The 12,140-nt window shown below is 39.2% G+C and overlaps 1 protein-coding gene across 1 annotated transcript in view; it reads right to left on the bottom strand.

The window, feature by feature from the left end:
• Positions 1–12,140, bottom strand: part of ERO1LB (ERO1-like beta (S. cerevisiae)) — an 84,363-nt gene that overhangs the window by 65,963 nt on the left and 6,260 nt on the right. Inside the window, exon 2 of the mRNA XM_011976387.1 lies at positions 796–915. Coding sequence (XP_011831777.1) covers positions 796–915 — 120 coding nt within the window. The remainder of the gene's footprint in view (positions 1–795; positions 916–12,140) is intronic.

The following is a 12,140-nucleotide window of genomic DNA, read 5'->3' as shown; positions in this document are numbered from 1 at the left end:
GTGTGGTGGTGCACACCTGTAATCTCAGTTACTCGGAATGCTGAGGCAGAAGAATCGCTTGAAGCCAGGAGATGGAGGTTGCAGTGAGCTGAGATTGTGCCACTGCACTCCAGCCTGGGCGACAGAGTAAGACTTCGTCTCAAAAATAATAAGAAGAATAAAAAATAAAATAAAGTAAAATAAAACAAAATAAAATGTTGTTCTAAAATTTAAAACACTGTTCTTTTGAATATTGCCTTACTGCTATATTTAAAGATTGCTGCTGCCTTTAAACTATCACTGGTTATTTTGTAAAGGTCTAGAGTAGACTATTAGTAGATTTAAGAACCAATTCTGCAGCATTACTATTGGTAGTGGTCTACCTGAAGTCTCAGCCTGTTTTGCCAGCCCTTTCAGAAAGAGGTCCAACAAAGATGCCGCTGCGGTACTGTGCGCTGCTGACAATGCCAGCACACTGCCATCAGAACCCAAAGGCTGAGTAGGTGTGTCCAGATGGCAGAACTCTATTATAAGAGAGGCTGACAAAATAAGTCTGTGGCATTTTCAGCTTCTGTAGAGAGAGGAGTCTCTGCCTCAAAACCAAAACTGAAAAATGAGGAACTCCCCGTACAAAGGAAGGGGGCTAAGATTTGTACTGTTTAAAAAGATCGATAAGTTTTCACTATGATACATAATAAATTCTATGATGAAAGATACACACAGGGTGCTGAGAGGAACTGAAATGGGTTTCCAAAGGGATCATAAAGGTCACATATAAACCTTTGATATCAACAGAATACAAAATTACAACCTTACCTTGTAATAACGAAAATAGTCTCTCTCTTGCAATTTTTTTATTTTGGGGAAGATTTTGTAGGTATTGAAGTTATCGATGCTGTCAATGTCACACAAGCAATCATCCAGAACTCCAGTGACCTAGAATTTATATAATTTAAAATATGTAAACTACTGATGTTTCAACCTTATAAATGTAATTTATTCGTTCAAATTAGCCAGTACTTGCTGATTAAGATATAATATTAAAGCAGTCAATTTACTTTTTACTGTGGCCAATGAAATAAAAAAACAATAGAAAGATCAGCTATACCCATTTGGAAGAACATTTTTCTTTAGCACTTGAAGATTATTGAATTCTCCTTCCTCTACTTAAACATATATGAAATCCAAGTGGCCACTGGAATATGAAGGCAATATCTTCCCAACCTAACCTAGAAGTTACAGACTGTAATAATATTGATGTAGTAACCCATGTCTTTTATCTTTCCTTTAGGCGGCCATTTATGGAACGCTTACATGATAGGCAGAGTATTAAGAGCTTTATATTATCTCATTTCCTCTTCAAAAGTATTCCATGAATGAGGTATTATAATCTTCATATTACATATAAGGAAATTAAGGTTTAGCAGCCTTATAGTAATTTTTCCAGAGTAGAAATGGAACTTATTCCCAATCTATCAGACTTTATGATCTTATCCACTATTCAAAGATTATTTGTTAATCCAAGAAGAGAAATTGGTATTTCCGAAGTGAATTTAGAGTCCCAAAATTCCATAAAACAATCTTTGGCTAAATTAAAAATGGAACTCATTGACTGATATGCACAATCTGGATTTATCTTCCAGGAATTATCCTGAATGAAAAAGCAAGCCAAAAGGTTACACGCTATATGATTCCATTTACAGGACACTTTTTAAATGAAAAAAATTTAGAAATGGAAAGCATATTATTTGTTGCCAGGGATTAGGGACTGGGGTAGGGGATGGAAGGTGGGATAGGTAGGGTAGGAAGGAAATAGTGTGGTTGTAAAAGGGCAACAGGAGGAATATCTGTGGTGACGAAACTGTTCAGTATTTTGACTGTGATGGTGAATACATGAACTTATGTATGTGATAAGATTGTCTGGCACTAATACATACACACACAAACAAAACAAGTAAAACTGGGAGAATCTGAGTAAGACCAGTAGATTCTATCACTGTCAATGTCCCAGTTATAACACTGAACTACATGTTTACAGGATATTACCACTGGGATAAACAGATAAAGAGTATATGGGATTTCTGTGTTATTTCTTGCAACTGCATATGAACTTACGACTAAAATTTTCAAAAAACAAAAAATGGGTCTCAGCCTGTTAAAGGTTATTTATATGGTCCATAGGAGGAATATATGCAAGTAGTGGTCAGAAAATGGAAACCGGTCCTTGCAAGCTGTTTCATTCTCATTCTCCCTCCCTAGGAATATAAATGTGTCCCCAGACTCCCTTCAACAGAGTTAGGGCTATATTATCTTGAGATAAGTGATCATTATCAGAATTTTGGCTCTAGAGTTATATTTATTTTGCTGTCCGACTCACTAGGATCCTATCACTAACTCCCAAATTTCATTCCATTGCTCTCGCTTACTACTTACAAGACAGCGAGTTCTATTTTTTTTCTTTCCGCTCCCCCGCAGTCTGAAATATGTTTGTAAAGACTTCAAATGCTAGCCCCTAAACAGGAAAAAAATACAAACCAAAAAGCTCTCTAGGTTTTAAAAATATTTTATCTACTGATATATATATAATATATACATATAATTATATATATATATAATTAAATAACGAAGTAAATACTGCCAGTATCCTTTAAGCTCCTCTTTAATTACATCTATCTCCCTTTCCCTAAAGGCAGAAATAAATCATTTTTGTTATCAATTTTTCTTTTTCTGGTAATGCATCCCTAAACAATACGCTTGAGTTTTTTTATTTCTTATAAATTTTTCTTAAATTGTTGACTTTATAAAGCACCATATTTTACTTCTTTAAAACATTTTAATTGTGGTAGGGGATGGGTTCACAAAGTTGACATGTACATATTTATAACCTTTAAAAGACTACTGAGACAGAAACCTGTGTGTCACTAAAAGCTTCTAAATACTGCCAGTATCATATTAAAAAGTAAAACAGAAAAACAGAAGTTGGCAAGGATGTGGAAAAAAGGGAATGCTTATATACTGTTAGTGGGGCTGTAAATTAGTTCAACACCTATGAAAAACAATATGGAGATTTATCAAAGAACTAAAAGTAGAACCATCATTTGACCCGGCAATCCCACTACCGGGTATCTACCCAAAGGATATCATTATATCAAAAAGACACCTGCACTTGAATGTTTATCATTGCACTATTCATAGTAGTGAAGTCATGCAATCATCATGTAGGCAAGTGCCCATCAACGGTGGATGGAATAAAGAAAATGTGGTCCATGTACACCACGGAATACCAAGTAGCCATTAAAAAAAAAGAAATCATGTCCTTTGCAGCAACATGGATGCAGCTGGAGGCCATTACCCTAAGTGAATTAATGCAAAAGCAGAAAATCAAATACTGCATGTTCTCGCTTATAAGTGGGAGCGAACAGTGAGTATACACGAACACAAGGAAGGAAACAACACTGGGGACCCCAAAAGGTGAGGAGAGAGGGGGACAAGAGCTGAAAAATTCCCTATACCCATATAACAAACCTGCACAAGTACCCCCTGAATCTTAGGAAAAAAATAAAAAATAGAAATAAACAGTGCCAGTATCCTTTAAGCTCCTCTTTAATTACATCTACCTCCCTCTCCGTAAAGGTAGAAATAAATCTTATTTTTGTTATCAACTTTTCCTTTTCTGGTAATGCATCCCTAAACAATGTGCTTGAGGTTTCTGGCCCCCATTTCTGAACTTTAATGTTAATGGAATCTAATGTGTGAATTTTTCTGGGATGTGCCTCTTTGGCTAACACTTTATTATGGCATCTCTGATGATGAAGTCTGTAGTACCTCATTCATTTTCCCTGTTGCAAGTGTTACATTTTATTAGAATATCATAATTTCTCCATTCTACTCTTGATGCATACAGTAGACAGAATGCCCCACCCCCAAGATGTCCCTAATTCCTGAAATATGCAAATATATTATTTTTGCATGGCAAAGGGGACTTGAAAGATGAGATGAATTTAAGGATCTTGAGATGGAAAGACTATAGTGGATTATTCAGGTGAGACGAGTATAGTTCCAAAGTTCTTCATGAGAGAGGAAGGCGGGAGTGCCAGAATCAGAGAGGAACTGGAAAATGCCATACTGCTGGCTCTGAAGATGAAGGAATAAAGAGGCCATAAGCCAAAAATCACAACAATATCTAGAAGCTTGAAAAGGAGCCTCCAGAAGGAAATGCAACCTTGCTGACATCTTGATTTTAACCCTGTAAATCCCATTTTCAGAATTCTGGCCCCCAGAACCACAGCATAATAAATTTATGTTGTTTTAAGTCATTATATTTGTGGCAATTTGTCACAACAGCAATAGAAAATTACCGCAATCCATATTTAGATTGTTTTCAGATTTGGCTAAAGAACATTGCTACACAAACGGTTTTGGACACATATCCTGGTATAAAAACACATGCAAGAGTTTCTCCAGGTTGGGCCAGGCACAATGACTCACACCTGTAATCTTAGCACTTTGGGAGGTGGACACAGGAGAAGTGAGACCAGCCTGGGCAACATGGCGAAATCCTGTCTCTATAAAATTACAAAAATTAGCCAGGTCTGGTGGTGAGCATCTGTAGTCACAGCTACTCAAGAGGCTGAGGTGGGAGGATTACCTGAACCCAGGGGATTGAGGTTGCAGTGAGCCAAAATCACACCACTGGACTCCAGTCTGGGGAAAAGAGCCAGACCTTGTCTCAAAATTTAAAAAAAAAAGAGTTCCAGGTTATATGCTTAGGAATGGAACTGCTGTAAGTATATGTTCAGCTTTTTCAGGAAATGGCAAAATGATTTCCAAAACAGTTGTACCAATTTACCAGCCCCCCAACAATGAATGGGAGTTACTGTTGAGCCATATCCTCACAATTTTTTTTTTTTTGAGACAGAGTCTCCCTTTGTCACCCAAGCAAGAGTGCAGGGTCTCAGTCTTGGCTCACTACAACCTCCACTTCCTGGGTTCAAGTGATTCTCGTGCCTCAGCCTTCTGAGTAGCTGGGACTACAGGCACATGCCACCATGCTCAGCTAATTTTTGTATTTTTAGTAGACATGAGTTTCCCCATGTTGGCCAGGCTGGTCTCAAACTCCTGGCCTCCAGTGATTAGCCTGCCTCGGCCTCCCAAAGTGCTAGGATTATACATGTGAGCCACTGTGCCAGCCCATATCCTCACTAATATTTAACATTAATCAATGCTTTAATTTTTGCCAATCTATTTAGCATGAAAAGTTATCTTTTTTCTTATTTGCACGAATAAGGTACAATGTTCATATGTTTTACAAGACATTTATATTTCTTCTTGTGTAAAATGTCTATTTATATCTTTGATTCACTTTTCTGTTAAGTTATCTTCATACTGATCTGCAGAAATCAATACTGCTTCTTCCCTATTCTATTATTTTAGAACTCCAATTAGACATATTAGACATTCTCACTCTATTCTCCAGGTATCTTAAGTTCTCTTTAATATTTATTGTCCCATTGTCTCTCTAGATTTCATTCTGAATAATTTATTTGCATCTATCTTCCATTCACTTATTCATTAATTCAGCCTATTTAGTGAGGCCCAACATAACATTTGCACTGTTTTAAGTGCTGGAGATATAAAATTAGAAAAAAAAAAAAAAAAAAACAGACAAAAATCTCTGCCCTCAAGGAGTTTACATTCTCATAGGGAAAAGGGGGTGCAAAATGAATGAACAAGTACAGAATGTCAGATGGTAATAAAGTGATATAGAAGAAACCTAGGGACTGGAAACAGACTGCAGAACTGGGGCTGCTAACCATTTAAAACGGGACAGTTACAGAAGGTGTCAGTGACATTCTGGCGAGGAGTAAGACATGCAGGAATGGGGGGGACAGCATTCCAGGCACTGGGAGTGAGTGCAAAGATCCTAAGCAGTAAGCTTGTCCCGTGTTTGTGAGGAATAAGGAGGACTATGCAATAGGCAAGAAGGAGAATTAGACCACTGTAAGATTTTAGCTTTTACTGAATCTGAGTTATTTTATCACACCAACAGATTCTCTAACTCTGAGACCAACTGGGTGGTGTCCAATAATTCAATTCTGACACTATTCACCATCAGTGCAGACCCACAAATTAAGGGCTGAGTCCCACAAGATGGCCCCACTCCTGACACAAATCTCAGGTCCTGAGCCACTTGTTCTTCTGACTGGCTATCAGTTGGGGGTTCCTAGCACTTCCATTGCAGGTTTGATCATTTGCCAGAATGGCTCACAGAACTCAGAAAGACACTTTACTTACAGTTACCAATTATTATAAAGGATACAATTCAGTAACAACCAAATGGAAGAGATGCATTGGGCAAGCTACTAAGGCAGAGGGATGTGCAGAGCCTCCGTACCCTCTCTCAACATGCCACCCTCCCAATAAGTCAAGGTGTTCCCCACCCAGAAACTCATCAAATCTAGTTGTTCAAGAGTTCTTACAGAGCTAATCTCCAGCACCCACCTCTCCCCTTCCTGGAGGTTGGTGGGGCTAAAAGTTTCAACTTTCTAATCACTTGGGTTCTCGTGGTGACCAGCCCCCCATCCTGAAGCTAGGTAGGGTCCCTGTCTTAAGTCATTTCATTACTATAAACACAAGTGTGATTGAAAGGGGCTCATTATGAGTAACAAAAGGCACTCCTATGACTCAAGAAATTCCAAGGGTTTTAAAGGGCTTTGTGTCAGGAATCAGAAATAAAGACTAAATATATTTTTGGATTACACCATGTGAGACAGGAAGCAATTGGGGAGTTTTAAGCAAAGGGTAACAGGAATTTGGTGAGGATAGAAGGTTTCTCTTTTAGATTTGTATGCTCAGGGACATTTAAGACAAGAGACATGTCAGATAAAGTGACACTTTAGCAGAAATCTAACAGAGCAAATCACATGAATACACGAGAAAAGAGGGTGCTAGGTAGAAGAAACAGTACAAGGCTTTGAGGCAAGAACGTATCTGCCGTGTTTAAGAACAGGGAGGCCAATTTGGCTGGAGCTCATGTATAAGGCCGGGGGAGGGGGGCAGGTTGGGGAAGACCGTGGAAAAGCAGATTTGGGGGAAAAGATCAGAAATGTGGTTTCTATATCAAGTTTGAGATATCAATCATCCAAGAGGAGATGTCGAAAAAGAAGTTGGATACGTAGATCTAGAGCTGAGAATCCTAGTCTTGGAGACTAACACTGAGAGTCCACTGTACATTTGGTATTTAAAGCTAAGAGACCAGAAGAGATGACTAAGATAAAGAGAAGAAAGAGTACAAGATTTGAACCCTGAGGTTCAAACGATTAGTGGTCAAGGGAAGGGGAGGAACAAAGAAAAAACACTAAGACAGACTGGTCCACTAGACAGGAAGACAACCAGAAAAGTTTAATATCCAGGATGTCAGAATAAAAATTATTTTAAGGAGATTGAGTGATGAGTTGTGAAAAAATGCCGTCAATAGGTAAAGCTGAGATTTAAGAGCCAACCATTGGCCTTAGCAACAAGAAGGATATTGGTGACCTTGCCAGGAGCAGTTTCAGAGGTGTGGTAGGAGCAAAAGTCTGATTAGAAAGGGCTGAAAAATAGAAGAACCAGTATAGTAAGAATAAATTAAATCTAACTCTTGAATTTTTCTAGAGGGAACAGAAAAAATAGGCAAAGGCAGAGGGAATATGTGGATCAAAAGATAACTTTAAAACAGTAGAATTAGCAGCATGTTTTATGATGTATAGTCCGGTTTTATCTCTTCACCCAAATCTCATGTCAAATTATAATCCCAAGTGTTGGAGAGGAGCCTAGGGGGAGGTGTTTGAATCATGGGGGTGGACTTCCCTCCTTCTGTTCTCCTGATAGTGAGTTCACATGAGATCTGGTTGTTTAAAAGGGTGCAGCACTTCCCCGATTGTAAGTTTCCTGAGGCCTCCCCAGCCATGCTTCCCGTACAGCTGTGAGTCAATTAAATCTCTTTTCTTTAAAAATTACCCAGTCTCAGGTAATTCTTTATAGCAATACAAGAATGGACTAAGCCAGGCACAGTGGCTCACGCCTGTAATTCCAGCACTCTGGGAGGTCAAGGCAGGCAGATCACTTGAGGTTAGGAATTTGAGACCAGCTTGACCAACATGGCAAAACCCCATCTCCACTAAAAATACAAAAATTAGCCGGGCGTTGTGGCTGGAGCTTGTAATCCCAGCTACTCGGGAGGCTGAGGCATAAGAACTGCTTGAACCTGGGAGGCAGGGGTTGCAGTGAGCTGAGATTGAGCCACTGCTCTCCAGCCTGGGTGACAGAGCGAGACTCTACTCCAGGAAACAAACAAACAAAAAAGAATGCACTAATACATGATGACAGTAAAATTCCATTTGAGAAGGACAAACTGATGATCCAGGAAAGAAAGAGATTACTAGTGCCATGTCCGTGAGTGGGAAAGAAGGAATGAGACCTCACATGCAAGTGAAGGGACTGCCTTTGATAAAAGCACACAGTTCATCAATGGTAACCAACAGGAAGTCAAAATATGTGGGTACAGAGACTAGTAAATGGATAGATGTTGGTTACACTATGGAATTTCTCTTCTGATTGCTCCAATTTTAGTAAGGTATGAACTGAGAGTAAGGATAGATGAAAAGGTGATAGGGGATTAAGGAGAAAGAAAAAAGACATGAAATGGTTGTCTAATTCAATAATCATTTCTTCAGCTGGATATGATCAGCTATTTAATCCATCCATTGAGTTTTAAAATTCAGTTCTAGAACTTCTAATTCATTACTATTAAAATCTTTTTGGCCATTCTTTAAAATCTTTTTTCCCTTTTATACTTCAAGTTTCTTTTTATTTGAACACATTAAACATAGTGATATTAAATTATCTATCTGATAATTTCAGAACCTAAGGTCATTATGTGTTTGTTTCTGTTGTCTGTGTCTAATATCTGATTCATGGTGCCCTGTTTCCTTGTGTTTTGTGATATTTTACTGCTAGCTGTTTAGTCTTCTTGGCACTTTATCTTCAATAATTTTTCAAGGTTTGAGTTAAAAATAAATTCCTCCAGAGGTGATGGATATTTGTATGCCTGGGGCATACAAATTTGGGACTGCTATGAATTTTCCCAGCATAAATATCTGGCTTGCAAACCTGCGTGAGGACTGACTCATGGTAACAAATTCTCAAAGTTTCTTCCCCACTTCTCCTAGCAAGTTTCTTTGCATTCCCCTTACTTAGAATGGTTTCATTTCTCGTTTACCCTTATATTGAGGATGTAATTGTTTGAAGTGCAGGCTCCAAACAGCTACCTCCTCAATAGAAGGGTAAATGAGAAATGAATTTTGGTGGAGCCTCCTATTAGTTTCCTCTCACTGGGCAGACACGGGACTATTTCTTGCCCACTCCACTCCATGCAACTGTTAAAGTAGCTCAAGATCTTTAGGGTTTAGGAGAAGCCCTCAGAGTAACAGACTGGTATAGCACTATTTGAGTTCTAACTTTCTGGCTTTTCATTTATTGAGGGGTTCTGTGTATTCCTTAATTTTACACCACCTCAGAAATGCATTCAGAATCTGATTGAAATTACTTTTGAAAGGAAGATTGTTCTATCACTTGTATGCACTATGCCTTTAGCTTCCAGTGCTTCACCATAGTACAAAGTATATTTACATTTCATTTATAAGATAATGGGGCATGAGATATCCAAACGCGTATCCTTTTGTGTGCTCAAAAATATTTTTCTGCTTTTATTTTGGAAGGAGATAACATTTAAAATATGTATCTCCTTAAATGACTGATTTCTTGTAAACAGAGGTAGTTTTCAAAAATTCTAATTCTTCCCTTTATCAGTTAGTTTTCTACCAATGTATTATACGGATGAAGTCAAAGAACTGGCTGAATTCCACTTTTTGATTTTCCTGTTTTCCTTCTGCTTTTCTACACTAGAGAGAATTGAAAATACCAACATACTGTATAGACCAGAAGGGGTTCCACATGAGGGCTCCACTGTAACGTCACTCGCTCATTTAAGACATTTAAGTTCCTTGAACTTCAGTTATCTCAATGGTCCCATTTCGGAGAGATGTATCAAATAAAATGAGATAATGTACGTGTAACCATGTTACAGATTAAAGTACTATCTAAAAGATGAGCAGGCCAGGCGTGGTGGCTCACACCTGTAATTCCAGCACTTTGGGAGGCCAAGGCGGGTGAATTACCTGAGGTCAGGAGTTCGAGACCAGCCTGGCCAATGTGGTGAAACCCCATCTCTACTAAAAAATAAAAAATTAGCTGGGTGTGGTGGCACACGCCTGTAGTCCCAGCTACTTGGAAGGCTGAGACAGGAGAATCACTTGAACCCGGGAGGTGGAGGCTTCAGTGAGCCAAGATGGTACCACCGCACTCCAGTCTGGGTGACACAGAGCAAGACTCCGTCTCAAAAAAAAAAAAACAAAACAGTACAGTAGAAAGTACTGTTGGTGGCCTTGGCGCGGTGGCTCACGCCTGTAATCCCAGCACTTTAGGAGGCCGAGACAGGCAGATCCCCTGAGGTCAGGAGTTTGAGACCAGCCTGGCCAACATGGCAAAACCCCATCACTACTAAACAAACAAACAAACAAACAAACAAACAAATACAAAAATTAGCCAGGTGCGGTGGCAAGCACCTGTTATCCCAGCTACTCGGGAAGCTGAGGCAGGGAGAATTGCTTGAACCCGTGAGGCAGAGATTGCAGTGAGCCAACACATGCCTTTGCACTCCAGCCTGGCCAACAGAGTGAGACATTGTCTCAAAAAATAAAGAAAAAAAGAAAAAGTACAGCTGGCAACAAAAACCAAATATATTCACTTGGAAGACTGTTGGCACAATGCTACTTCAAATATTCACAAATCTTTAACTGTTGAACTATATTTATATTCATTTGAATATAATGAAATTAAAAGTACAGGGGCAGGCCAGGCACAGTGGCTCATACCTGTAATCCCAGCACCTGGGAAGCCAAAGTAAGAAACTTGCTGGAGGCCAGGAGTTGAAAATCAGCCCTACAACATAGTAAGTCCCCATCTCTATGCAAAAATTTTAAAAATACAGGTGAAATTATAAAACATTAGTTACACATAATTAGTGGTAAATGAAAAAAAATCTAAAATGAAGTTTCTAGATAAGCATAACTTAATATATGCTATATAAAAAGAGAAAATGGGAAATCTCATTTTAGAAAAATATCTAATTGTAAATTTCACTCAGAAACAACTGGTGACTAGAAAATAATTTTGCCAAAGACAATTTGGAAAATGTACTTTCGTAAGTCTGCCCAGACTACCACTATCTATTCTATTTCAGTGTTTTCCAAGTGAGGTCAAAGAGGTAATCAAAAGATAACTTTGCTACAGTTACTGTACTTGCAATGTTTGTTTAAAATGCTGTTATCTGGGCCACATTCCAGATCCGTTCAATCAATAATCTGGAGGCCGGAGAATCTGCATTTTAACATGTTCCCCAACACCAAAAAGTCTGCCCCTTTTATTTTTATGGTTCACAGACACAAATGGACCATTCAGGCACTCTGGGATTTAGTGCAGGGCACCATAAAACCATGAAATAAAGTGACTCAATTCAGAAAAACATGTTTTCACGGTTACACTCATAGTCAACCTTCAATTTTTCTTAGATGAGCACTAATTGCTTCAAATGACATCTCCCCCTCATTATCAGGCCCCCTGAGACTTTCGTTTTATTTTTTTGGCCCTTGCAGCAGGTGCAGACAACAGGCAGCAGCACCTGGCGATCAATTCAAATTCTACTGAATAGAAGCAAACACCTCTCTGAAGGCGAAAGGATCTGGTCAGCTAAGCCTCAGATTTCTAGCACATTGAGAACACTTGTAATCATCTCTTCACATCAACAACCAGCCAGCACCTCACGACTGCCTGAGCCAGAGCCTCCATCCACGGGCCACTACGCCAGACTCAGACCCCCCAGTCTCGTACTGGGACTTAAGTGGCAAGGCCACTTGGCAGACACAGCTCAGCTGGGTAAAAACAAAGCAATCTTGAGCAAGGAAAGGTGCTCGAGGAAGGGTAAAAGCCCAGAAAGCTCTAGTCCGAAAGTTCAAGTGAGTGAAGTCTTGTCCCCTCCCAATTCCTCTGAGCCTGGCGGGGCC

The sequence above is a fragment of the Mandrillus leucophaeus genome, unplaced genomic scaffold (genome assembly GCF_000951045.1).
Source record: "Mandrillus leucophaeus isolate KB7577 unplaced genomic scaffold, Mleu.le_1.0 Scaffold165, whole genome shotgun sequence".
Lineage (NCBI taxonomy): Eukaryota > Metazoa > Chordata > Mammalia > Primates > Cercopithecidae > Mandrillus > Mandrillus leucophaeus.
The sequence above is the reverse complement of the archived record's forward strand: the minus strand, read 5'-3'. Positions and strand labels throughout refer to the sequence as shown.